This window comes from Dicentrarchus labrax, unplaced genomic scaffold (genome assembly GCF_905237075.1).
Source record: "Dicentrarchus labrax unplaced genomic scaffold, dlabrax2021, whole genome shotgun sequence".
Classification (NCBI taxonomy): Eukaryota; Metazoa; Chordata; class Actinopteri; family Moronidae; genus Dicentrarchus; species Dicentrarchus labrax.
The window spans coordinates 500,728-525,800 of record NW_026136998.1 but is presented as its reverse complement, the minus strand read 5'-3'; the positions used below and the strand labels follow the sequence as shown (position 1 = coordinate 525,800).

General features: G+C 43.3%; 1 protein-coding gene across 4 annotated transcripts; it reads right to left on the bottom strand.

Annotated features, from left to right (window-relative positions):
- Positions 1–755: 755 nt before the first annotated feature.
- si:dkeyp-121d4.3 (uncharacterized) lies at positions 756–24,412 on the bottom strand. Of its 4 annotated transcripts, none has more exons than XR_007884029.1 (22): positions 24,343–24,412; positions 23,751–23,801; positions 23,164–23,345; positions 22,998–23,040; positions 22,639–22,764; positions 21,964–22,071; positions 21,653–21,871; positions 21,379–21,525; positions 21,019–21,267; positions 20,612–20,830; positions 20,076–20,222; positions 18,881–19,105; positions 17,927–18,103; positions 17,561–17,839; positions 16,553–16,657; positions 15,577–15,714; positions 14,856–14,963; positions 13,999–14,036; positions 11,257–13,780; positions 10,922–11,030; positions 1,561–2,035; positions 756–875 (listed from the first exon to the last, which is right to left on the bottom strand). XR_007884029.1 is itself a non-coding variant. In XM_051395632.1 (21 exons), the coding sequence occupies exons 1-21, from the start codon at positions 24,391–24,393 to the stop codon at positions 1,983–1,985; spliced, it is 5,298 nt and encodes a 1,765-aa protein (XP_051251592.1). In that variant the 5' UTR covers positions 24,394–24,412; the 3' UTR covers positions 1,373–1,982. The 4 variants fall into 4 exon arrangements, 2 of the variants coding, with proteins under 2 accessions (XP_051251592.1, XP_051251591.1); XR_007884030.1 differs by lacking the exon at positions 756–875 and adding an exon at positions 1,373–1,484; XM_051395632.1 differs by lacking the exon at positions 756–875 and having other exon boundaries at positions 1,373–2,035.
- Between the last annotated feature and the right edge of the window lie 661 nt (positions 24,413–25,073).

The following is a 25,073-nucleotide window of genomic DNA, read 5'->3' as shown; positions in this document are numbered from 1 at the left end:
TATTTTACATTCTCAAAGAATATTTTTTAAGTTGCTCTGAGCTTTGTGGCCTTTATAAATGTTGTAATTAATACGACTGGAAGAGAGTCTGTGAATTACTGCTGATATTTATTTTTGTATGTATATCTTCTTGTATAGTCAAGTATCTATTATGCATATGCTATATATCATATCTTGTGTATATATATATATGTGTACATATTATATCTATTGTGTGTATATATATTACAGTATGTATGTATGCACACCTTACACAGGCTGAATATGACACGTTTACATTATGTCAATATTAATGTAATCTATGTGCATACATGTATATCTGTTCAGTTATCATATTATATATACATATTATATTATTATAAATATTATTAACATTATCATTATATACTGTTATCATTATATACTCTTATTAACAATATCACTACCATCATGTCATCAGTACTATTACAACCATCTTGCAACTACAACTCTTTGCACCTTACCTACCTATTTATCTTTTTTTTATATTTTCTAAGTATTTTATTCTATTGCTGTATTTTATTGTATTTTAATGTACCTGGCTGCTATGACTACCTGATTTCCCTCTTGGGATTAATAAAGTCTATCTATCTATCTATCTATCTATCTATCTATCTCCATCTATATATAATAAATATTAACCCTTTAAGTTTATCTAATTTAACCTGTTAGTTTGGATTCATTGTTGGTTTGTTTAACATCCACTGACGACACCTGTTGTTATTTACCTGTATCTCCTGTCCTTCTGTCCCTGCTACCTGAGCCTGTTTACACCTCACAGTGGACAGAGGGACCAGGACCAGGACCAGGTCACTGTGTCCTATTCTTTACATCCTCGTCACTCCAAAGGTAAGACCCTGATACAAACGACACAACCAACAGAACTTTTAAGTACATTTCCCACAATTCTCTGATATTTATAAAAATCTGCACACAAGTTCAGAGACCTGAATCCACTTTAGAGGGACCGTCTGTGAGACTGTGGCTGCATTCAGGTACTTTACAGCCAGGTATTCGGATTATGTGGCTGTGTTCATTATTGATCAGCAGACTCTGGAAGACTTTTGGCTGAGCACCGTTTGTCCGAGTTCACGTCAGAAACAATTAGCAGCTGAAGTAGTGACTGAGTGTAAACAGTGAACACTGAACGATTAATCTTTAATGTTCTACTTCACAAACAGAAATAACAAGACATAACTAACACATTTCCTTCTGTATGTCCTCTCAAACTTTACTGTTTTCAGTCGTTTGTTCCAAATATCTGGATTCATTTTAAAGATGGCTGCAGATTCAGAATTTGAGACAGTTTGAACCTTTTAAATGACACATTTGTTTAAAAGAGTTGAGAGTCAGATTGAAAGGAATAATGTTTATTGAATAAAACCAGCAGAAAGTATTAAAATCCAAACAAAGTTCTGACTCCTGAACGCTCCAACAGTGTCGAAGTTGTGTCGGCTGCAGATCCTCTAAAGACAAAACATCAACGTCTCAACGTTCAAATACAGAAAATATATTAAAATACAACATTTGAATATATCTTACTGTTAAAATACAGTTCAGCACCAACAGTTCTCAGCCTGGATCCTGAGCCGGGACTCGAGCGGGGACTGGAGCCGGGACTGGAGCCGGGATCAGTGGCTGATAGCTGATATAGATATAAAATCTGTTGTACAGTAAGTTCAGGTTTGTGTTAACAGTACAGGACTCAGATGGGTCTGAACACAGTCCTGAGAAATATTATATATATCATATATATATCAGAGAGTGAGACATAACACTGGTTCAACCACAGACTGTCTGTGTGTCAGTGTATACAGACAGACAGTGAGACATAATGCTGGTTCAACCACAGACTGTCTGTGTGTCAGTGTATACAGACAGACATTGTTCAATCACAGACATTAAAACAGGATGAGTCAATCCGCTGTTAGCAGAACGTTCTCTGTGGTTCATATTTGTCTCCATTATTGAGCTGAGTCATCAGAGGCCTCCACTCTTCCTCCATCTTCACTGGAACCTGCAGAGGAAACAAAGACTCACCTGGTCGGCTCCAAAAGGTACAGACACTCAGTACAGACATCATGCTGCTTCAATCACAGACAGACAGACAGTGAGACATAATGCTGCTTCATTCAGAGACAGGCAGAGAGTGAGACATAATGCTGGTTCAACCACAGACTGTCTGTGTCTCACCGTATTCAGACAGACAGGCAGAGAGAGAGACAGACAAGACAGTTCTTTGGTTGTTTATTTGCTCTGAACTTTAGTTAATCAGTAATCTGATCTGGAGAAGTTGTAGGTTGCTCAGAATAAGATCTGGTTCTGGTTCTGGTTCTGTCTTAATGTGACTTCAGAGTATCATTAATGCCAACAACCCGTCCAGTAGAGCTGCCCCCAGCTGAAGATCACTATATTGATTATAATCTGTTTCTGATATCACTGTATTGAAACACTAACAGAAACAGCAGTAATGAGTCTGAATGTGTCAGACTGAACCTTTAGTTGATTTATTCCAACACAGTGTAACATCACAGAGTCTGGTTGTTCAATAACTTCCAACTTCACTGAAACTAATCCTGGCGGATCGATACGATGGATGATGGATAACGTTAACAGTTACTGACTAATTAACTGCCTACAAACTGGCTCCTCTTCCTCTGTTTCACTCCGGTTCTGTGGCTCATTCGGGACCTGCTCCCCGTCAGTATTCTCCACTGGGTCCCTCTGCTGCTACACTAGCAGTGTTTAAACTCCCCCTGTCCTTCCAGCTCCCAGTCCGGGTACAGACAGCCAATAGCACCGCTAACTAGCTAATAGCGGTAGGAGACTTCCTGTGTTACAAGAGAAAAGGTCTGTGTTGCAACAATCCTCTGATACTTTGGTCCCGGGGACGAGGAGCAGCTCCTGAACGCAGTTTAAAGTTGGTTTGGTTTTCTCTGAGACTGTCAGACTGATGGAAAGTGTCACTGAGACTCTGAACAGACGGTTCAGTCGACTATCAGGAGGCAGCACTACCGTCCAGTGTGGCTCATCGGATTCATATGGTCCCTGTGGTTATAGCACAAGAGGTGGTCACATCATTCTCCAACAATTAATGTAGGTAAAATTACTGTCACATACAGTCAATAGCACTCTGAAAGCCCAAAGACATCACATCTACTGTTAACAATGAAACACTTTTCAGAAAGCAGACAAATTAATATAACCACATAAGAACAAACGTTATACTGATTGTTAAGGTTAAGGTTCTGCATTGTTACCTGTTATCACTTTATTCTTGTCTTCCAGCACTATTACATTTTAGGTTTATGTTTGTACTGTATTGTTGAAGACTAGAGGCACATTCAAGTATTTTTAACGGAGATCCTTAATAACCAATGAACACGCGATCATTCATCACTTCAGATGTTTTTATGGCTCATGACGTACTTCATGTGGTAACGCATTATATCGAACCCAGACACGATGAATCTGTTCCTCGTGGATCATATTTTATTGTTTCACCCACCAATGAAAAACCATGTCATCCAGTCCCTCCAGGAAGCTGTTGCGTCGTCATCATCATCATCATCATCATCATCATTACTTTCTGTAGTAACTGGTAGTGTAAACCTTACCTTTGCTGTCAGCACAGGATTTTTGAAGCTTTTAAAATGACAATATGGTGGAACTACAATAACATATTTCCTTTTATATCATATAAAGAAGCTGGAAAAACAATAATTTTAGATTAAAAAGGCAAACATGTTTAACAACTAGTCCTGTTTTGTTTTTTACTTCTCACAATAAAAATATATTCTGACAATATATATGATTTATAAAACAGTATACGGCTGGCCGTTTTTTTTTAGAAACATTTGAATTTCACAGAAATTTGAACAAAATTTAATTATTTCTCCACTTTCAGTCATATCGCTCAGCACTAAACAAAAAACCCCAAAAACTAGAAAGAAATACAAAAGATCAAATTATTATCATTTCTTTATTTAAATCACATTTACATGCGGAAGAACAGAATGTCTTTTAATATATCTACTCTTAAGTAACATCCAAAACTGCAGGTTGTGTTCATGAAGAGGAAAAGACAGAAACAACAGATCAGTTTATATTGAATTGTTTCAGGACAGACAATATTTGCTGCTCCTACACGATAAGCTGAAACTACAAACTGAATACTTTATCAATGGACTTGTACATTGCACTGTCTAGCTATCATCAGAAATAAAAGAGAACATAAAAACAGAAGAAGTGATTTAGCTCTTAGCTTTTCTCTGAGGCCATCTCCCACTTCTCCAGAAAGTCCTGCAGGTTCAGATTGAAAACGTCGATGCCTTTGGGGGACAGATGGACGCCGTCGGCCCGATACAGACCCGTGTTTGTGCCACACCTGATGTTGTCGTGGGTCAGCGAGGTGCCGCCCAGCTCTGAGATGATGTTCTGGATCCTGCGATTCACCGTGGTTCGGACCAGATCGACTTCGTGGCTGTCAGCCGAGTGGCGCCACGCCCTCCGCGGGAGGATGTTGGACCACACAAGGACACACTGCGGAAAGATGCTCCTCATGGAGGTCAGGTCCTTTTTGACGGAGGCCAGCAGGTCAGTGGGGCTGTCGGTGCTCAGGTCGTTGCCACCCAGGTGCATGATGAGGACGTCCGGGTTGGGCCAGGTGACCTTCAGCTGGTGGAGCTGGGGCAGGAGCTGTGACCAGGTCATGCCTTGGGTGCCTTTCCACCAGATGGCCACCTTGCTGGGGTCCATGCCCAGCTGCATACCTACCTCTGGAGACTTGGCCCGTGACTCCGCCCAGTACACCAGTGAATGACCACAAATCCAAACGTTCTTGGGCTCGCTGCTTGTCGGCTTGCCTACAGATTGTAACAGAATACATTTTTAAGTCGCAGAGCCTGGAGAATCTTTTTCACTTCCTAAACTACCGTTAGCATTGGACTAAAGCTCGGACTGTACACGAGTCCTCAGGCTGGTTTCACAAACATCTATCGGACTGGTCTGTGGTCCTCAGACAGTATTGATTAAGACCAGTCAAATGCCAATATCAATGTTAACTACGAGCACATCTGTGGGTACAATCAGACTGTTGGACTAAAGCCTTTTGATCTTTGTGAAACTGCCCACAGGTTTTTACAGGCTACAAGCACCAACATTTACCCAGAATTCTGTGCAAACTCACCCCTTCAACCTGTTTCTATCATATTACTTCTTGCTCCCATTTTGCTGAGTTCTGTCCTGTATTAACGGTTCTATCTCATTATATAAATCATTTGATTGATAAGTTATAATTACTGCATCAGGAAAGTTCATTCACAGTTTTGGTTTTAGTGAAAACACAAAAACGTGCTAATATAAAACCTCCTGATCACAGAAACATGTTTGTGAACTGTACCTTTGGGAGTTTCTAAGAATTTTAGTGTTGGATGTAAAATTTCAATCAATCAATTAAGAGATCAAAATGGTCACCTACCTTCACGACAACTTTTTTACACGTCAAGACAACAAATATTGGCCTTCTACAACGTAGAACTTTAAAACTAAACTGCTTTAATGATAAAAAACGTAATGGTAAAGCTATGGATTACCTTTAGCTGTGTATTTATATTGTCTCCCTAGCTAACTGCTGACTCTATATACCCAGTTAGTCAATGCTGGCTGTGTATGGAAACATAACATGCAACAAAGCACTAAAAAACGTTTGAATCTTGAAATTAAAATTTCACTTCTAACTTACACTTGATTGATTTAATGAAATTATAATCAATAAATCAATTATTTCCACAACTTTTCCTCTACTCTTCATTTCTAACGGTCTGATTTCAGTCCAGTATTTCATTTAGAGAAAGGAAATGGAATTCATTTGATGACTCATCCTGCACTTGGGGGTGCATACTAATGTTGCGTCCAATCAAACGCTTTCTCTCTTCTTAAGCCGAGTGTTTCTGAGGGCCGTTACAGATATCTATGGCCTCACTGAGTACTGTACAAAGGCCTACTTGCTATTGGCTGCTGTATCAATATCCACTACAAGTCCCTCCCTACTGCCTGTTAGATTACATTTATACACTTTGAAATAAGATGAAAACATTCAATATGTTGCTGCCATTAAATTGGAAGTAGGTTACAAGGACATTACTGTAAACCAACACTTTGACTGGTTCAGCTGGTTTAGAAACAATAATGTGGGTATGAACTTTCACTTTGTATCCAACCACTGATTTGAGGAGGCTGGTGGGTGGACTGATGGATGTTTGAAAGGTTGATCATTTGGGACATTATTAATGTTTTCCATTTCTGATCTCTGACTCCATACTGGACCTCATCATCTCTACTGGTAGTCTAGTCTGGTTGTCCGTCCTGTGATGGTCACAGGGCCGCAGCATGTGAACAGAAGTTACCTGAGCAGCATGTTTAAAGGCAAAGATGAGACTGGCTGTGTGATCACAGTGGGTTTAAATGCGCGTAAGTGATACTGTCGTTTGCGTGATGGATCCGCAAAAGTTACGCATTCAAACATCATTTGAGACGTGACGGTCAGTGCTGTAACCAGTGTGCTGATTCAAAGACTGAACAAAAGCACAAAACAAATGGCAAAACCTTCAAAACCTGTTAGCATCATGTGCTGTATTCTGTTACATCTCAACATTTTATGGATGTTAGCAATGAGCTAGCAAAGGTCCTCACATCTACCAGCAGTGTTTTCGTGTCTTAATCCTCGACAAACTCATCTCAATATAAGTGACTCGAGTTTAAGAACCAAACTGATGACGGACTACTCGTAAGTTGTGTCAGCTAAAGCTAACAATATCATTGAGTTCTTAAGGATGCTAATAGCGCTCTACATTACCCTCTTGAGCTAACATAGATAGTTTCACAGACTGAAAGGAAAGGTATATAGCACATAAACTTTTGATTATTCAATTTTAACAATAAAAATAATTATTTATTAAGTTAATGAGTTTAAGATACTGATGTGATAGTCTTTCTTAGTAGGCTAAGCTGGTTAAAAAGTACACAAATTTAGCTCAGACAAGATGCTATGTAACATTACTGAAACCATATTCTTAAGAATAATCATGGACTATAATGTCATGGAGTAATCACCATGACATTATATACATGGCCCCTATAGTAAAAGCTCTCTATGTTAGCTTCCTGAGCTAACGTTAGCTTCAAACTGAAAGGATGGGCTAGTTTGCGGCACAGAAAACAAAAAGGTCCCAATTAAGAGTTACTATGTTTAGGTAATTTAGGTTCATATGTAAATGATATACTTGGGCATAAATTTAGCTTTGACAGAATGATACTTAGCATTACTCAACATATTCTAAAAAATGACCAAGACATTCAGAATAAGCATTATACTGATTGCACTTACTGTGTTAATGACAGTCACGTCTGACACTGTTAAAGTTAATGACATCTGACTGACGACCCCGATATGATGGTGAAAACTCTTGCTGTTAGCTTTTTAAGCTAACAGTTTCACAGATTGGAAGGAAAAGCTACTTCACCAGCTAGAGCTGATAAAAATCTGCCAGGTGTTTGGAAATGACCTCAGTGATGTGCAAATGTCTTCAGTCATGCCATCCTTACCTCCGTGACTCAGTCATGACCTTGGTCACTCAACATTAATCTGATGACTCTAACCTGGACATGCATGAATCAATTCGGTGATGGACTTCAAACAATAAAGGGATGAGGCTCAATCTGGACCCGAGGTTTGGTTACTGGACTACAACGCTGCTTACAAATGTCATATACAATGAAGTAAACGTATATTCTTACCTATAAAATGAATAAATGTAGGGAAGTAAATGAGCTACCAATTTAAGATACAAAAGATAGTGTGTAGTAGCTTTACACCCGTACAGCTCACATACGAGGCTCTGCATAAGAAATATGACATTTAGTTTCTCTTATATTAGCACATTTTCAAAAACTAATTTCTGACCATTGGTGGCAGACCCAACATGAAATGGGTGTCTTAGCAGTATTAGCACTATTATTCAAACTGTATTACCTGTCTGACAAACTCATCTAAATAAACTTAAACTTAACTTAATACATTTCACTGTGTAAAAATACTAACTTCTTTCAATGTAAATGAATTAGGAAGACTTTTCTTTGCATGGTCACAATTACAAGTAGTCTTTTGGATCTTCTGTTAAAACATCACTTCTCTGGATATCAGGAAATGCGGCTATACTACAGTTTAATGCAAACAGAACTTAGCAAACTTGACTTACCCTGAACAGGACCTGGCTCAAGGACTTACCAAGGGTAAAAAATGCATTACTTATATATCAGGTGTGTAACACATAATCCTGTACATAGTAAAACAAATTAGACATCTGGAGAATTTGAAGCAATAAACAACACACATTAACTTGTAATAAAATCAGAAGCCACTCTGTTATAACAGCTTCTTTGATGCGAGGACAAGTAAGGCCTTAATACTATAATAGAAACGCTCAGTAAAACACTCAAAAGGCTTTCATGAACATGGCTTGTAATTCTGTTTAGTAAATGGATCACAAATAACATCTTTAAAAAAGCTTAAGAAGAAAGCTGAAATGATGTAAGATAAAACCAAATGTACCCTCTGAATTTTCTTTACATTACATTAGTCTTGCCCTTACATTCCCTCTGAGACAACCCTAGAAGTTTACATCTAGGCAATTCCTACTAGACTGTCCTAGACTATTCAAGCCATGTCTGTAAAAGCCACCTTAACCTAAAAGGCCTACCGTGTCCTGTACTACACGTGCTCCTCATATACAGTCACACAGACATGAGGAGCCACTAACCAACCAAAGTAGGAATGAGTAGTACTACCAAAAGCACTACAAACTTAGTGCTACCTCTTAGTGCTACATACTTAGTCTGTACTACTGTCTGTAGTACTAAACGGTAGCACTGCGTCGTTGGTGGGGTTTGTCCATTATCTTTGTCCTGAAGCTGAGTTCTCAATTTATCTAAAGAGCATTGTGTAGCTGGTTTCGATTCCTCTGTCTTTACAGACTTGCTGTCAACAAACACCAGATCACATCCTTAGCAATGGTAGTTTAAGCTAGCTGTACTGTGTTTACACTCAGTGGTCACTGTTACAACTTCGTATTGTCATGTGCTGTGCTGAGATTTCTTTTGGCAGGACGTAATGTTTGAGAGTGTCCACTGAGATTCATGTATAAGAAATGTTCTGGTAGACTAGATGAAATTAAAACTACTGGATACAGAGATATTTTCCAACTTTTTAGTCAGTTATGACACACCACTCTGGCTTCCTATTTTTGTTGTCTTCAGCTGCTAAAGGCAGTGGTCTTCAAGGTTCAGTGAGTATAGCTCTGAGATTGCCTTCTTTATACTGCTGATGTTCTGAGACTGAGTATGTCTTATCATTCATCTATAGCCCTTCTCATGAAGCAGAATGAGAGGTTCTTGCATCCAAAAATAGTCTTGACTGTGTTGTTAGAACAGTCCTGATGTGGTACCAGCTACTCCACTGCAGATTCCATTAGAGCACAAGTATGAGACTCAGTTTGGAGAAGAAGTGGGAAGGTGTATCTGCTGAGTGACCACTGAGTGTAACAGTATCTAAGCTGGAAGCAGTATACCCAAACCTAGCAAAACTACCTTGCTTGAAAAGCATCACTGGAGATAAATGTGTAGCTAACTGCTAGGGCAGTGTATCATACCTAAATCATCATTGGGTACTGACCAAAATGTATCTGTAGTATCAACTACTGAAAAACGGTCAAGTATCCAAGTTGGTATCAAATGGTTGGTCAATTTCATTTTCTCTACTTATACTTTAATTAAGTAGTATTGAAGTATATTCAGTGTAATATAAAAAATATATTGTTGGTATCAGTGCTTAAACTGTATTATTGTATCAGCATTGGAATGTTTAAATTTCAAACAATACCTACACTAAATAATCTCATCTTACAAATGGGTTCCTTTAAACTAGATACCAATAGAGTCACCATATGAAGAGGAAAAAGATGTTACTTTGAGAAGTTGAGATTGCAGTTGGCTCCTTGTCTTGATCGCTGGGACGAACCGCTTGGCTCGGCTAACGTGTGGCAGAGGAGCGATTGATCTTTGTAGGGCCGCAATGCACTTAAGATGTCTTGGTAACCTTATGGCTCCGTTTCAAGGCGTAGCGGTTTCTATGTGCTCAGCTAGTACGTCAGAAGCTCCACTGTAGCTGACTGCAACTCCTTCATAATGCAACCGCATGTTGGTGCTACTGGGAGAGCACAAGAGCTGCTAGACAAAATGTATTCTAGCAAAGCCATTTTCTGGGCAAACCTTGCTGTGATATCTGTTCTCTATTACAAAGTGAAAAAGATATATCGGAGTAGCATTGAGGTTGAGCTATAACAACGGAGTGAAATCCTAAATCACTTCCTACCTTATGGGAATCTACAGTCAGACCATCTCGACGGAGAAGCATACATCTAGCGTAGCATTTGTCTTTACGTCAGGGCCTAACGGCGCTATTTAAGCCTTAATAATCATACTTCAGCTAGACCCACAAAACTTAACAATACTTTTATCATAGTAACGGTTCTACCACATTTTCAGAGATGTGGATAATAATGTTTCCTTGCGTTTCTCACCAAAGCCTAGCTAACTTTCTGGGAGAAATAATTTTAACCTGCTTAAAGAACCCATCTAGTCAAAAAAAAAAAAGAAAACAGGGTGTTAAATCTTTTTTATCCTTAAAGTAATATGGCATGCATCTCTAAAATGTTAACTTGAAAATGTATTTATGTGTTTGAAGACCTAGCATGCAGAGAACAACCTTAATGAATGCTTAACTCACAAATGCCACTAATTCAATGGTTACTAGTTAGGTTTAATGTAATTTAACACGATCTGATACCTGGGGGGATCAGTGTGCCATCCCTGTTCTTCTCTGCTTTCTTGCGGGCTAGCATCTCCTTGTACTGCTGCTCCCTCTTTTCCAAAACCCTCTGGTTATACAAATCCAGCTGCAACATAAAGAATACAAAACACCATTAAAGCTTTATCCTATGCAGCTGCAATGTGGTAGCCTTTCATCATTTCTAAGGTTTCTACTTTATTAAATTCTTTAGTGTCTGTCTAGATTACCTGGGCATACATGCATGACTATTTAGATTACTGACAGCAGATACAAATCCTCAACTCATAGGAACTGTACTTCAGTAAGAATAGTAGTACCACTGCTGATCATACCTTCTCTTTCTGCTTGCTCTTTATGTCATCATCTGTCTCTGCAGAGGTCTGAGGACTTGAGGCTGATGGAGACTCTGTAGGTAAACTAAACTGGACTGTTTTGACCAGTTTGGCTTGTGGCTGTACAGCTAGAGATTTCACGGTCTCAATGACCTTCAGGCATCTGGCCACTGTCGTAGAGATGGTTGTCTGGTCATCATTTGTAGGACTCGATGTTGCTGGTGTTGATGATGGTGGTGTCACTTCAGCAGTGGTCAAAGGATTGAATGAGTTAAGGGGTGGAGCTGCAGGAAGCTGGCCAATAAAAGGAAGGCCTGCATGACTGGAGGGTGGAGAGAAAAGAGGCTGTCCAAGAGGGTGATGGGATGGAGGTCCAGGTAGAGGCCCTGGAGGATGTTGTCCGGATGGGCGCCGAGGTGGAGGACCAGGAGGAGGCCCTGGAGGAGGCAGTCCATGACGCCGTGGAGGAGGTCCAGGGGGAGGACCAGGGGGAGTTCCTGCAGTAGGTCCAATTTTCTGGGGTGGTAGACCAGCTGCAGGAGGAGCTGGGGTGGCCATGCTGAGGGTTGTGGAGCTCTGGGCTTGGGGAATCTGAGTAGTCATTCCAACAGGCCAACTGATTGGTGGGCTTGGCTGTTGGTGGTGAGCAGGTGGAGGCCCAGGAGGAGGTTGTGCAGGAGGAGTGGTGGAGGGTATGCTCCCCATTGTCTTGGTAAGACTTTGCAGCTGTTGTGCCTTCTTCAATGCCTCCAACTCTTGCTGGTCCAGGAATCCGTCATACTCAGAGACAGCTTTATGTCTGCTAAGTGGCTCCAAACTGGAGGACCTGACAGGGGAGGAGGAATGGATGTGATCTGATTCAATTGAACTAGTTCTACTTGTTTGCCGTTCTTCCCTTGGGGATGACAAAGTCTCTCTTTCTGTGGATGAGGACTTTGGGCTATAGATTTTCTCTTGGGCTCTGCTTGCCAGTTTGGACACATCTCCTGTACTCAGTTTCAGGCCAATCGTACGGAGTAGACTCTGGATCTTGTCATAGGGTTCTGTCTTAATCTTTAGTTCCTCACTTGTTCTCTCTACCGAGGGCCGTTTAGGGCTTAGTTGGTTTTTTCCCCCTTCTAGTGCTAGACTAGTGCTTGGCTGCTCTTGAGCCAATCCCACAATCCTAGAGAAACCTCTGCCATCCTGAAGTGCCCGCTCATGAGGCAGAAGGTCATCATTCACGTAAACCTGTTCTGATTTTTTTTCAGCATCCACCTTTTTGTTAAGCATGTCAAGGAAGCGATCAAGGGGTGGTTTCTCAGCTGGAGGTGATTGGCACGGTGTTGTGTTCTTCTGTTTGGGAGAGGGACTTCTAGGAGGCGGTTCTGTGGGAGAAGGAGGTCGGAAAGGGGGTTGGGAAGATGAAGTGGCAACAGTATGTGTTAAGGGAGGTTGGGTGGAGGCAGAAGGAACTTGGCTGGACTGAGAAGGTGGTGAGGAACCATGGGGTTCTGGAGACTGGCTCCGTTTGACAGGCCGATACGGATCATCGTATGGTCGGTCTGCATATGCCGGGTCATAGTAGCGGTCGTCATAGGGTTCATCATAAACATCGTAGCGATCAGTATAACGTTGGCTGGCAGACGTAGGGCCACTATAGGTAACGTCACCATAGAGACGATTTTCATAAGGGCGGTCACCGTAGGGGCGGTCTCCATAAGGCCGATCGCTGTAAGGACGCCTGCTGGGGTATGGATCACCGTAGTGGTCACTGTACCGCCGTTCTTGGTAAGGACTGTATGGCCGGTCATAATAAGGATCATCATATGGGGGATGACCCTCTGGTCGTTTCTTTAAGATAGATCGAACTGGTTTGTACTCAGTCAGTGGAACAGCGATCCTGCCATGGTCGTAGTCTATACAGGTCCTCTGTCCAGGCTCTATGTCCACCAGCGACTTTTTGTAGGCAATCATCTCATTGAGCTCCTCCAGTTCCCGCTTCTTTCTCGCCAGCTCATCATCCATAACTCCGACACGTCTGGGAGGAGGGCTCAACTCCCTCCTCTTCTTGTGACTTTCTTCACGCTCTCTGCTAATTTTGCTCCTCTTCTTGATGGCCCTGTCCTTGCTTCTTTCTCTGCTCCTGCTGTGGCTCCTGCTGGAGCTCCTGCTTCGGCTGTGACTCCTGCTGCGGCTCTTAGCGGGGCTACCGGTGCACCTCTTTGACCTCTCTCGGCTTCGGCTTCGCCTGTTCCTGCTGCTTTTACGATCGCAGTCAACACTGGTGCTGCATCTGCTTTTAATGATACGTCCAAACTGGTCTCTGGGTGGACTCCTACTTTTACTCCTACTCTTGGCCCTAACCCTACTATGACTCCTACTTTGACTCCTGCTCCGACTCCTGCTCCGACTTCTGCTCCTGCTACGTCCATATCTACTCCGACTGGTATTGTAGTCCCTTCTGCCGATACTGGTCTTGTTGTCCTGCGATCTAAGGTTTTTCACCACCGCTTTCAGCTTTTCTGTCTCTGGTTTTGCTTTCCTGAAATGTCAGAAGTAAGTAAAACAAGTCAGAGAGGTTTTTCTTCTTAAAATAATTTCACAAAATGTGTATTCCCATACATTCTGTATAGATGCCAACGTGAAATAGGTCATTTACTCAAAGCCAAAAGGTGACATATGACCTAGTGGTTTATATGTAGAAATAGGTAAACATTTGTTTGTTCCAACATTACATAGATACTAAAATTTATAACTCACTCTGTGTCTTCTGAAGCTTTTGTCAGCTTGATGGTCATCTACCAAAGAGATTAATACATTAGATATTAGATATATGTACTGAACTTCTGGTGCTGGCGTGAGCAGGACGCTTATCCAGTAGCTCCATCCGTGGCTCAGTGGTGGGCACAGAGCTGCACTCTCTGGTGACAGTGGCAGAGAGAAGGACCCTGGACAAACTGACTCACCACCCACTGCACAACACCTTCACAAGGCAGAGGAGTGTGTGCAGTGGCAGACTGCTGTCCCAGTCCAGCTCCACCAATAGACTATATATATATTTATATATATATAAAAATAATGATCTCTGCAAACATCTTGAAACAACTGTAACTGGTAAATAAATGTAGGTTATGGTAACACTATAGAAGCAATGTACAGCTTTGCATTGAACCCACAAATCATCCTGTAATATATATTATCCTTTACTGAAATGAGATGGAAGTTGTGTTAATGTAGTACAAATATTTAATACAAAAATGTTTGTTGGATCCAGATGGATTTGAAAAATTAACAAAAGCAGCAAACTCTTAATTCTTCCCACAACGTACCTACGGATTTAACGAGTCAACTCACAGTTTGACTGGTTATGACTGAAAAAGATTCCTTTACTTCTCTAAAATATGTATAATATTGTCTTTTATAGAATCCTGTTATTTCTAAGTTTCGGTATAAACTGTGCAAAACATTGCAGATTTCCTTTCCTTTCTTTGTGCCTTGATATCACGATTCATTTCTCATTTTACCAACATGAATCTTCACATATTTGTACCTTGATTTAACCAACTCGGGCTTACATTCCTAACATAACTGTATAAATATAATATATAAGTCTTTACCTTTCCTTTGTTTGCACCGACTCCGCCCAGTTTCCGAGCAGGGAGGAAAACGCTCTCGGTGTGACGTTTTATCCTGATGGCCTGATGTCCCCCCTCCGCCGTTTCATGCTTGGAGAAAAAACAATAAACGTGTTTTTATTTGAGATAAAATACATAAATACAAACACCTAAACAGACACAAACTCTACTGACTGCCTGAAGGCACAACTACTTCTGCTGTCTACAACAGTTTCAGGCCTGTTAAAGGACAATAAGAACAGTTACAAAGTGAACATACGTAGTTGTTGAACTACCAGACAGTCAAAAAGGAAATATTCATACCACATTATTAAGACTTCAAAAACTAATGTCAGGGAGTTAAACATTATATTTTCCCAAAAGCCTGAAACCTGGATACAATCACTTAACTTGCTTCCTTACTACTTTCAAGTTACAAGACACTTCTTACCAGACATTAAAATTCCAGCTGGTAAAATACAGCAGATTTTATGCAAAACTGTAAATGCTGTGATGAAAATTAAAGTCCCGAGATTAGTGGTTGATGTGGATCTGACTGACTGGTCCCGGGTAGTTCTGGTTATGAATATCTGAACAGTCCAGCTTCTTGTCCTGACATAATCGGACTCTCTTTTTAATCCTAAAGCTCCTGTAAAAGCCCCTCAGCCATCAGAACTTTGACTGAAAGCCGAAGAGGATAAAAAGGATTAAAAGGGGGACTCACCGGGACGACGCTAAACTCCACCTTCTCGTTCAGCTCCAGTTTCTTCTTCTCTATCACCTCGGACATGTGGAAGTAGAGTTGAGGGTTCTGAGAGCACTTGATGAGCCCCGAGTCGTCCAAGAACTCGATCACGATTCCCTGGTTAGAAAATCAGTCACACAAACAGTTAGACCGGTTTGGTTGGTTTCACAGATCCTGTGGAACCAGCTTCCAGTTGTGGTTCAGGAGGCAGACACCCTCACCACATTCAAGAGTAGGCTTAAGACATTCCTCTTTGATAAAGCTTATAGTTAGGGCTGGATCAGGTGAGTCCTGAACCATCCCTTAGTTATGCTGCTGTAGGCCTAGACTATCGGGGGATTTCCCATGGTGCACTGAGCTCCTCTCTTGTGCTTTCTCGTCTCGCAGGTTCTCATGGATCATGGTGGAGCCTCCTGCCATGGTCCTGCTTGACTGCCATTGCTAATATCACTGATGTTACTGTTATTATTATTAATATTATTATTACTAAAGTTACTATTATTATTATTGTCACTGCTCATTGTCCCCCATCATTGTTGTTGTCATGTTCATCATCATCAGTCACTACTATTAGTGTAGTTGTTGCTACTGTTGTTGCTGTGCACCTGTCTGTCTGTTTGTCTGTCTGTCTCTCTCTCTTTCACCCCAACTGGTCGAGACAGACGACCACCCACCTAGAGCAGAAGGATCTGTCCTAGGTTTCTGCCTTTTAACAGGCAGTGTTTCCTTGCCCCCGTCGCCAAGGTCTTGCTCATGGTGGTACTGTTGGGTCTCTGTAAATGTTAAAAGGAGTTCGGTCTACACCTGCTCTATTTGAAAAGTGTCCTGAGATAACTTCTGTTATGAATTGGTGCTATACAAATAAAATTGAATTGAATAGATTCAGATTCAGTCTCTGCAGCTGCTCTGACTCAAACTAACAGCACGAGGAGATGAAAGCGTTCTAAAGTCTTACGTGTCGACGTTGTTCGGTGGACTCTTCAAAGGAGTCGGGGAGAATTTCCACGTAGGTCGCTCGCTCCTCTTTGGTCTCCTGATGGGTGGCGATGTTGAAACGTACCTTCACAGATCAGATACAGTTCAGGATGAGAAATCCAACATCCAGAATAAAGAAACTGGTTGTTTCAGCACAGTTACGGAGCTGAAAGCCGCAGGTCAAACACAATCAATCTAACAGCACATACTCAGGTTACCCACAGTAAGTGGCTCTTGGTGAGTTAACCACAGGGAGAGGAAGTATTCAGGTCCATCAAGTAAAAGTACTAATATCAGCCCCATTTCTCCTGAATAGTACTGTATTCCTAGCTATGAATTGTGGGATACTGAGTGTGACAGTGCATCTCCTGTGAGTCTCTTTAGCTTCGCCACTCTGACGTGTAGATGTACAGTATTTCATTACTGTGGTTACTGCGACAGCCATACCTAAAGGTCTTACAGCAAAATATACTTTATTATTTTATGACTCGTTCTTTGCACATGCACTATGAATATATATAACAATAACAGTATTTAAAAGAAATGTGCAGGAGAGGTTTGAAGCCAAAAATGGCTTATGAAGATTCCTCCTATATAAATATAATCAGTACAGTGCAGTAAAATGTTCCTGTCAGTGTTATATCTGATGCTTTTAGATTATTATTGATGCTGTATTCAGGTTGAGCTCATTTTTAATATACTATAAATACTGTTGGGGACTTTTGGCTATGTCCAATAAATCTGTATTTATCAAAGTGACTTCGCCCTAAAAATTACTTTATGCTGTTGGACTCGCTCTCTGTGGAGCTCACGTTGTGTAGCCTGTGTTAGCTGTTAGCGAGAGCTGACAGATGTCTGTGGAAGGTCTGACGACATAAAATAAATGTCAAACGATGAGTGTCATATATATTTAACAGTAATAATATACACAGTTAATCCCAGCTGGTTGCTTTAAACCCTGTCTGTAAGGCCTCCAGCATTCTCTCACCTTGTCTCCATCCAACATGGTGGCCGTGGTCAGCAGGTCGTTGGGGCCGAAGGGAAGCTGCTTCTGTTGACCGTCGATGGTCATCACTAGTCGACCCATCTCTGGGTCCTGTTTGGCTCCGCCTCCTGCTGCGGCTCTGCCCCCAGACTCATTCTTCTTCTTCTTCACCTCCTCCTCATCCTCCTTTTTAATCTCTAATCTCTTACCCTCCTCTTCTCCTGCTCCTTCAGGTTTGCCTTCCTCCTCCTCCTCGTCCATTTTCTCCACTTTAATTTTCACCTGCAAGAAAAACATTTAATTTATGGATAATCTTCTTTCTTTCCACACTCCAGAACTTTAAAGACTTTTGTAGTAATATTTTTGTACCAGTCTGAGGAGTGTTTGTCCTCCCTCAGCACCTCCTCCTCGTTGCTCCTCCTTCAGCTCCTTCTTGATCTTCTTTATGTTTTTGGAAATGGCTTTGAGGACGGTGCCTTCGAATCGCTCCTTGCTGATGTCGTCCAACGTGTCGGGGTCTCTCATCTTGAAGCCGAGCGGCGTCCACTGCAGCGACAGCGAGCGGTCAGAAACTGTTTAATGTGGTTCATGATGTTCTCTATAGTTAATGAGGAGTTAATGGAAACTACTGGAGGACATTTAGGAGATCAAACTGTCCACAAACTGCATACAATCTGAGCTAAACGTCCCTGTAGCTTCCAATCAATAGCCCTCAGTGTACTTTCACTGCTGTGGAGCAGTTGGGGGGGGGCAGTCACATAAATCAATATAGTGTCTTTGAGAATATCACACTATCAATATCAATGTTACATTTATATTTGACCCCTAACGGTCGTGTGTCCAGATGTTTGTCACAAACATTCAGTTGAATCAAACTTTAGCTCATAACTCTGTTCAACTCTTTCAGTGGGGACCACTGAGAAAACTGTACAATAAACCCAAATATTGAACACAAGAACTGCAGGAAATTTGTGTAGCAGTTTGGATGAATTGTGATTATTTCCTGTAAACATCAGCCTTGTGATGCCCTGTGAAGCTATGGTGGCCCCTAGTGGGGTTGCCGACCCCCAGGTTGAGAACCACTGCACTATGTGAGCTGCAGAGACAACGATATTGGATATTTCTATATAGTTATTGTTAATGTCTGCCACCGGGTCAGATTCCCCTTGAAATCAATGAAACGAGGCGGTAGAAACACTGCGGCTCCTGTCCACAGGGGGTGCTCTGTATGAAACCTTCAGTCAGTAGAACAACATTAAACTGCTGCTGTATTACAGAGAAAGGTTGTGATCCAACATATGAAGTCTCATTAGTTGTCATCACCTTGCATTTGGCCGCTGACAGCGCTGCTGCCACTTCATCCTTCTTCCTCCTCTCCACCTCTCTCCTTCGCTCCTCCTCCTCCTCCTCCTCCTCCTGCCTCTTCTTCCTCTCCTCCTCCTGTTTCCTCCTCTTGTCCTCCTCCTCTCGTTTTTTCTGCTCCTTCAGGATTTTGTCTTCGACCCTCTTCGTCCTCAGTAGCCTGATGGCTCTCTTTTTAGATTTCACCTGTGGAGCGCACACACACACACACACACACACACACACACATTCGTGTGAGGAACAGCGGGAGTCCCAGAGCAGGAACCAAATGTTGGAATAGAACTTCTAAAGGGGGGCAAAGAGGACTCAGTAGGGGCATTAGTACAGGGACAGGGGCAGTAATACCGGGACAGGGGGCATTAGTACGGGGACGGGGGCATTAGTACGGGGACGAGGGCATTAGTACGGGGACGGGGGGCATTAGTACGGGGACGAGGGCATTAGTACGGGGACGGGGGCATTAGTACGGGGACGGGGGGCATTAGTACGGGGACGAGGGCATTAGTACGGGGACGGGGGCATTAGTACGGGGACTACATTACTACAGTACTGCTTTATTACATTACTACAGTACTACTGTACTACTGTACTACATCACTACATCACTACAGTACTACAGTACTACATTACTACAGTACTACATCACTACATTACTACAGTACTACAGAACTACATTACTACAGTACTACAGAACTACAGTATTACATCACTACAGTACTACATAACTACAGTACTACAGTACTACAGAACTACATTACTACAGTACTACATTACTACATCACTACATCACTACATTACTACAGTACTACAGAACTACATTACTACAGTACTACAGAACTACAGTATTACATCACTACAGTACTACAGAACCACAGTACTACATTACTACATCACTACAGTACTACAGTACTGCATTACTACAGAACTACAATACTACTGTAGTAATGTAATTCTGTAGTAATGTAGTTTTGTGGCTGCCGGCACTGTGTGTGTGGGCATTAGTACGGGGACGGGGGCATTAGTACAGGGACAGAGGCATTAGTGTCCTTAATAACATATGATCATTAGTGTTTCTGCTGTCCACTAATGAGATTAACGATAACTAATAAATAAGATAAAACTCCACTTCCTGCCGTCTGTCCTCCGTCAGACTCACCATGGCCACCGTGAACTCCACCTCCTGGTGGATGTCGGTGGTGTTGAACTCGGTGTCGCTGAAGTTCTCACAGATGTCGAAAGGAAGCTCGCCGTGCTCGTCAGAGTTAACGATGCCTTCTTCAGCTCCCAGACAGGTGATGATGGCCTGAGAGACAGAACCTCGTTATCTAATCTAGTCCTACATTACTACATCACTACAGTACTACTGTACTACATTACTACATCACTACATCACTACAGTACTACTGTACTACATTACTACATCATTACAGTACTACAGCACTACATTACTACATTACTACATCACTACAGTACTACAGCACTACATTACTACATCACTACATTATTACTACAGTACTACATTACTACAGAATTACATTACTACAGAATTACATTACTACAGTAGTAATGTTGTTCTGTGGCTGCTGGCACTGTGTGTGACTGTGGACTGGATAATAAAGTTAAATTCTACAGCTCTTCTTCGTAACTCTGACTGCAGCAGGAGATGAAGGTGGAGGATGATGAGTGTGTTACCAGCTCTCTCTTCTCTTTGGTGTAGCTGAAGGTGAAGGGGATTTTAGGTTTGATATTGGCCGCTCTCCTCTTCTTGCTCTGCGTGTCCACCAGCAGGTTGATCAATACGTGGTCGTTCTTCAGCAGCGTGACGCCGCAGTCCCGATGGTCGAAGGTCACGTTGGTTCTGACGGGGCCGATGTTGGCGTGGATCTGACCCGGGTAACCCTGCATGATGGGCTACAAAGGGGCCACAGTCAGGGATAGATTGATCAGGGACAGAGATTGATCAGGGACAGATTGATCAGGGACAGATTGATCAGGGACAGAGATTGATCAGGGACAGAGATTGATCAGAGCCAGATTGATCAGGGACAGAGACTGATTAGAGACAGATTGATCAGAGATTGATGTCGACTCGCGCTCACTGTGGGCTCGATGATTGGCTGACTGACGATGCCCTCGTACAGCTCGCTGTCCAGCTCCATGTTGGCTGCCGCCTCCACGTTGGTCTTCCCTCTGAGTAGCTTGGAACAGTCTTCGTCACTGTCCAAGTAAGCGCTTTGGTTCTCGGCCTCTTCCTCGATGGCGGCGGCGGCGGCGGTGGCGGAGCAGAGCGTCAGGAGGAGGGGTTCCTTTACCCGCTGGATCCTGATCGCTCGCTTCTCCAATCTCAGCTGAGGACGGACAGAAGAGGTTTATGTTTGAGATAAACTGCTCCAGTCAGCACAAGACTAGAAAGGGGAAAATAAGCCCCGCCCCTGAGTGGCAGCGGGCAGAGTCCTCACCTCGAGGACGGTGAACTCGACCTCCTCGTTGATGTCCTCGGCGGTGAACTCAACGTCGCTGAAGTTCTCTTTAATGTCGAAGGGAAGCTCACCGCGTTGGTCCGACCGGATGACTCCTTCGTTGTCTGTCAGGCTGATGATGACGCCCTGCGGCCAATCAAACACAGCGCTGATCATCATCGTTGCCATGGCGACAGAGCCTGTTTCTGATAGACTGAATTGCCTGTTTCTGATAGACTGAATTGTATGCGTCGGTGTGTGCGCACCCACTCACCTTCTCCCGGCACTCCTTGGTGTGGCTGAAGGTGGAGGGGATCTTGGGTTTGATGTTGGTGGCCCTCCTCTTCTCGCTGACGATGTCGGTCAGCAGGTTGATGAGCACCTGGTCGTTCTTCAGCAGCGTCACCGTGCTGTCCTTCCTGTCGAACGTCAGGTTGGTCCTCAGCTGCCCAATGTTCACGTGAACCTGACCAGGGTATTGGCGCTCGCCGGGCTGCGGAGCAACACAACCGCTGTGGTCAATGACAGGAAATTGGAAGTAGGAAACAGGACGAGGCGTCGATGGGTTAAAAAGAATAAACTGACCTGAGGCTCCGTGATGGGCTGACTGACCACCGCCTCGTAGATCTCTGTGTCCACGTTCTCGGTTCCACCTGGAGCCACTTTCACATCGGCCGCGATCAGACTATTTTTCTTCAAACACAAAAACAACAAATACGTTAAAAATAGTTTAAAAAAGAACCAGTTAGTGAACCTGAGTTCATGAAGAACATTAAAGCTTAAAGAGTCAGTGTGTTTGAGTCAGTGTGTGTGTCAGTGTGTTTGTGTGTGTGTGTGTGTGAGTCTGTGTGTGAGTGAGTCAGTGTGTTTGTGTGTGTGTGTGTGTGTGTGTGAGTCAGTGTGTGAGTGAGTCTGTGTGTGAGTGAGTCAGTGTGTTTGTGTGTGTGTGAGTCTGTGTGTGAGTGAGTCAGTGTGTTTGTGTGTGAGTGTGTCAGTGTGTGTGAGCCAGTGTGTGTGAGCCAGTGTGTGTGTGTGTGTGTGTGTGTGTGTGTGTGTGTGTGTGTGTGCGTGTGTGTATCATCTTATTTACAGATTCTAATATTTACTAAAACTTTTAAAAGCAAACAAAATTATGTTTCCAGAGGAACTTCTAACTTTATCACATATATCTGCAGGAAGTTGTCTGTTTAAGATTATTACATTGTTTGCATTTGTGTCTTTTAGGGTAACAAACGGTGAAGATCTCGCTCTCGCGCTCACCTTCTCCTTGCAGGCAGTAAAGTGAACTCTGACCCCGGGCGTCATGGATTTGGGGTTTCCAAAGTAGGCGTCAAAGCTGAAGGTGAACTTCTCCAGATCTTCTCTCTCGATGTATCCGAAGGACGGCTGAGGATCAGAGACACGTCGGATTATTAAATCTGGATTATTCACACAGCGGTTTGGCTCTGGAGTCCAGTCCACCTGGGGGGTCGGGTACCCGCCAGGTAATGGGCAAAAATATATTTATATTGATTCAAGGTACTTAAAGCCCTGAAAAGCTGACAGTGATTTATTAGTTTTTATATTTTGTAAGATGATGACAACATCAGTCACATGACAGCGTCTGTTGGCGTTCTTACCCCGATGAATGAGATGATTCCTGTCGACCTGCCTGGTGGAGGCCTGAGGACAGACAGACAGCAGGTCACACTCCCAAAACCACAGAAGAAGACATTGTCGGAGTCACACAGCCACAATAATCATCATCAATGATTAGATATTAACAATCAATCAGGAAGGACTTACTTATCAAATGTGCGTTTTCCCAGCAGGCCGAGAGCTCTGGCAGTTTTGAGGAGGTCCACTTTAGGTTTAAGTTTCGGGGCGGAGTTCGCCACAGGTGCTGTAGTGACGGCGGGCTCCTCGCTAGGTTTTTTTGTTTCGTCTGGAGTCGATTCAGTGGTCGGAGCTGAAATCAACGCTTTAATCTGAAATACAAAACAAACTGTTGAGCTCAAATTATGAATTGATTACTGATCAACCACAATTTGGATAATACAATTATCCAAATCAAATCAAAGCTTTACTGGTTTCAGTTTCGACTTTCCTAGTTCTCTTAGTCTGCTGCAATATTAACGGTTCTGACTGTCAATACAGGATCAATATCATCCATAAAGATACAGCGTATTCTGATCAATAATCAATAAAGATACAGTGTATTCGGCTCAATAATCAATAAAGATACAGTGTATTCTGATCAATATCATCCATAAAGACACAGTGTATTCTGATCAATAATCAATAAAGATACAGTGTATACTGATCAATAATCAATAAAGATACAGCGTACACTGATCAATAATCAATAAAGATACAGCGTACACTGGACTCACCCACTCAGGCTGGTCTGGAGGCGGGTTCGGCATCGGCTCCTCTACAACCGGCTAAACACAGACAGAAACAGTTATCTGATCAACACAGCGATTGATATTCAATCACAGCGATCGATATTCAATCACAGCGCTCGATATTCAATCACCATCACAGAGTTCGATATTCAATCACAATCACAGAGATCGATATTCAATCACAGCGATCGATATTCAATCACAGAGATCGATATTCAATCACAGCGATCGATATTCAATCACAGCGCTCGATATTCAATCACCATCACAGAGTTCGATATTCAATCACCATCACAGAGTTCGATATTCAATCACAATCACAGAGTTCGATATTCAATCACAATCACAGAGTTCGATATTCAATCACAATCACAGAGTTCGATATTCAATCACAATCACAGAGATCGATATTCAATCACAATCACAGAGATCGATATTCAATCACAGAGATCGATATTCAATCACAGAGATCGATATTCAATCACAGAGATCGATATTCAATCACAGCGATCGATATTCAATCACAGAGATGGATATTCAATCAATCACAGAGATCAATGAGAGTAAAGACCATCACCTCTGTGGTCCAGGTCAGAGGGGGGGGGGGGAAGCCCGGCGGGAACCCCATCGGGGGGACGCAGGGTGGGGGGGGGATGGGAGGAGGAGGGATGGGCACGGGGCCGAAGGCTGCCGGGTCGGGAGGAGGAGGAGGGATCCCGACCGGAGGAGGGGGGGACGGGCTCGGGACCCCACGGCTCAGGGGGGCCTTGTGGACCCCTCAGACCCCAACCAGGAGGCCCCCAGTCCTCTGGAGGAGCTCTTATTGGGGGGGCTCTCCAGTCTTCAGGGTGCAGTCTCCAGTCGTCGGGGTGAGGAGGTCTCCAGTCCTCTGGAGGAGGCAGCCAGTCGTCAGGATGAGGCCCCCAGCCTGGTGGGGGGGGCCCTCTCGGGTCCCAGTCGGGTGGTGGTGGCCCCCTCAAGTCCCAGTCCAGTGGTGGGGGCCCCCTGGGATCCCAGTCAGGTGGTGAAGGCCTCCTCGGGCCCCATCCATCAGGCGTCGGAGGGCGCCTCGGGCCCCATCCTTCAGGGGGTGGTGGCCCCCATCCTCCGGGCGGCGGGGGCCCCCATCCTCCGGGCGGCGGTGGCCCCCATTCATCGGGCGGCAGAGGCCCCCAGCCTCCCGGGGGCGGAGGGCCCCAACCTCCCGGCGGGTGAGGGCCCCAGCCCGGTGGACCCATGTCGAACGGTGGCCCGTCTTCCGCCGGCGGTCGGTTCCGCATCGGCCCCTCACACTGCTAATGCTAATGC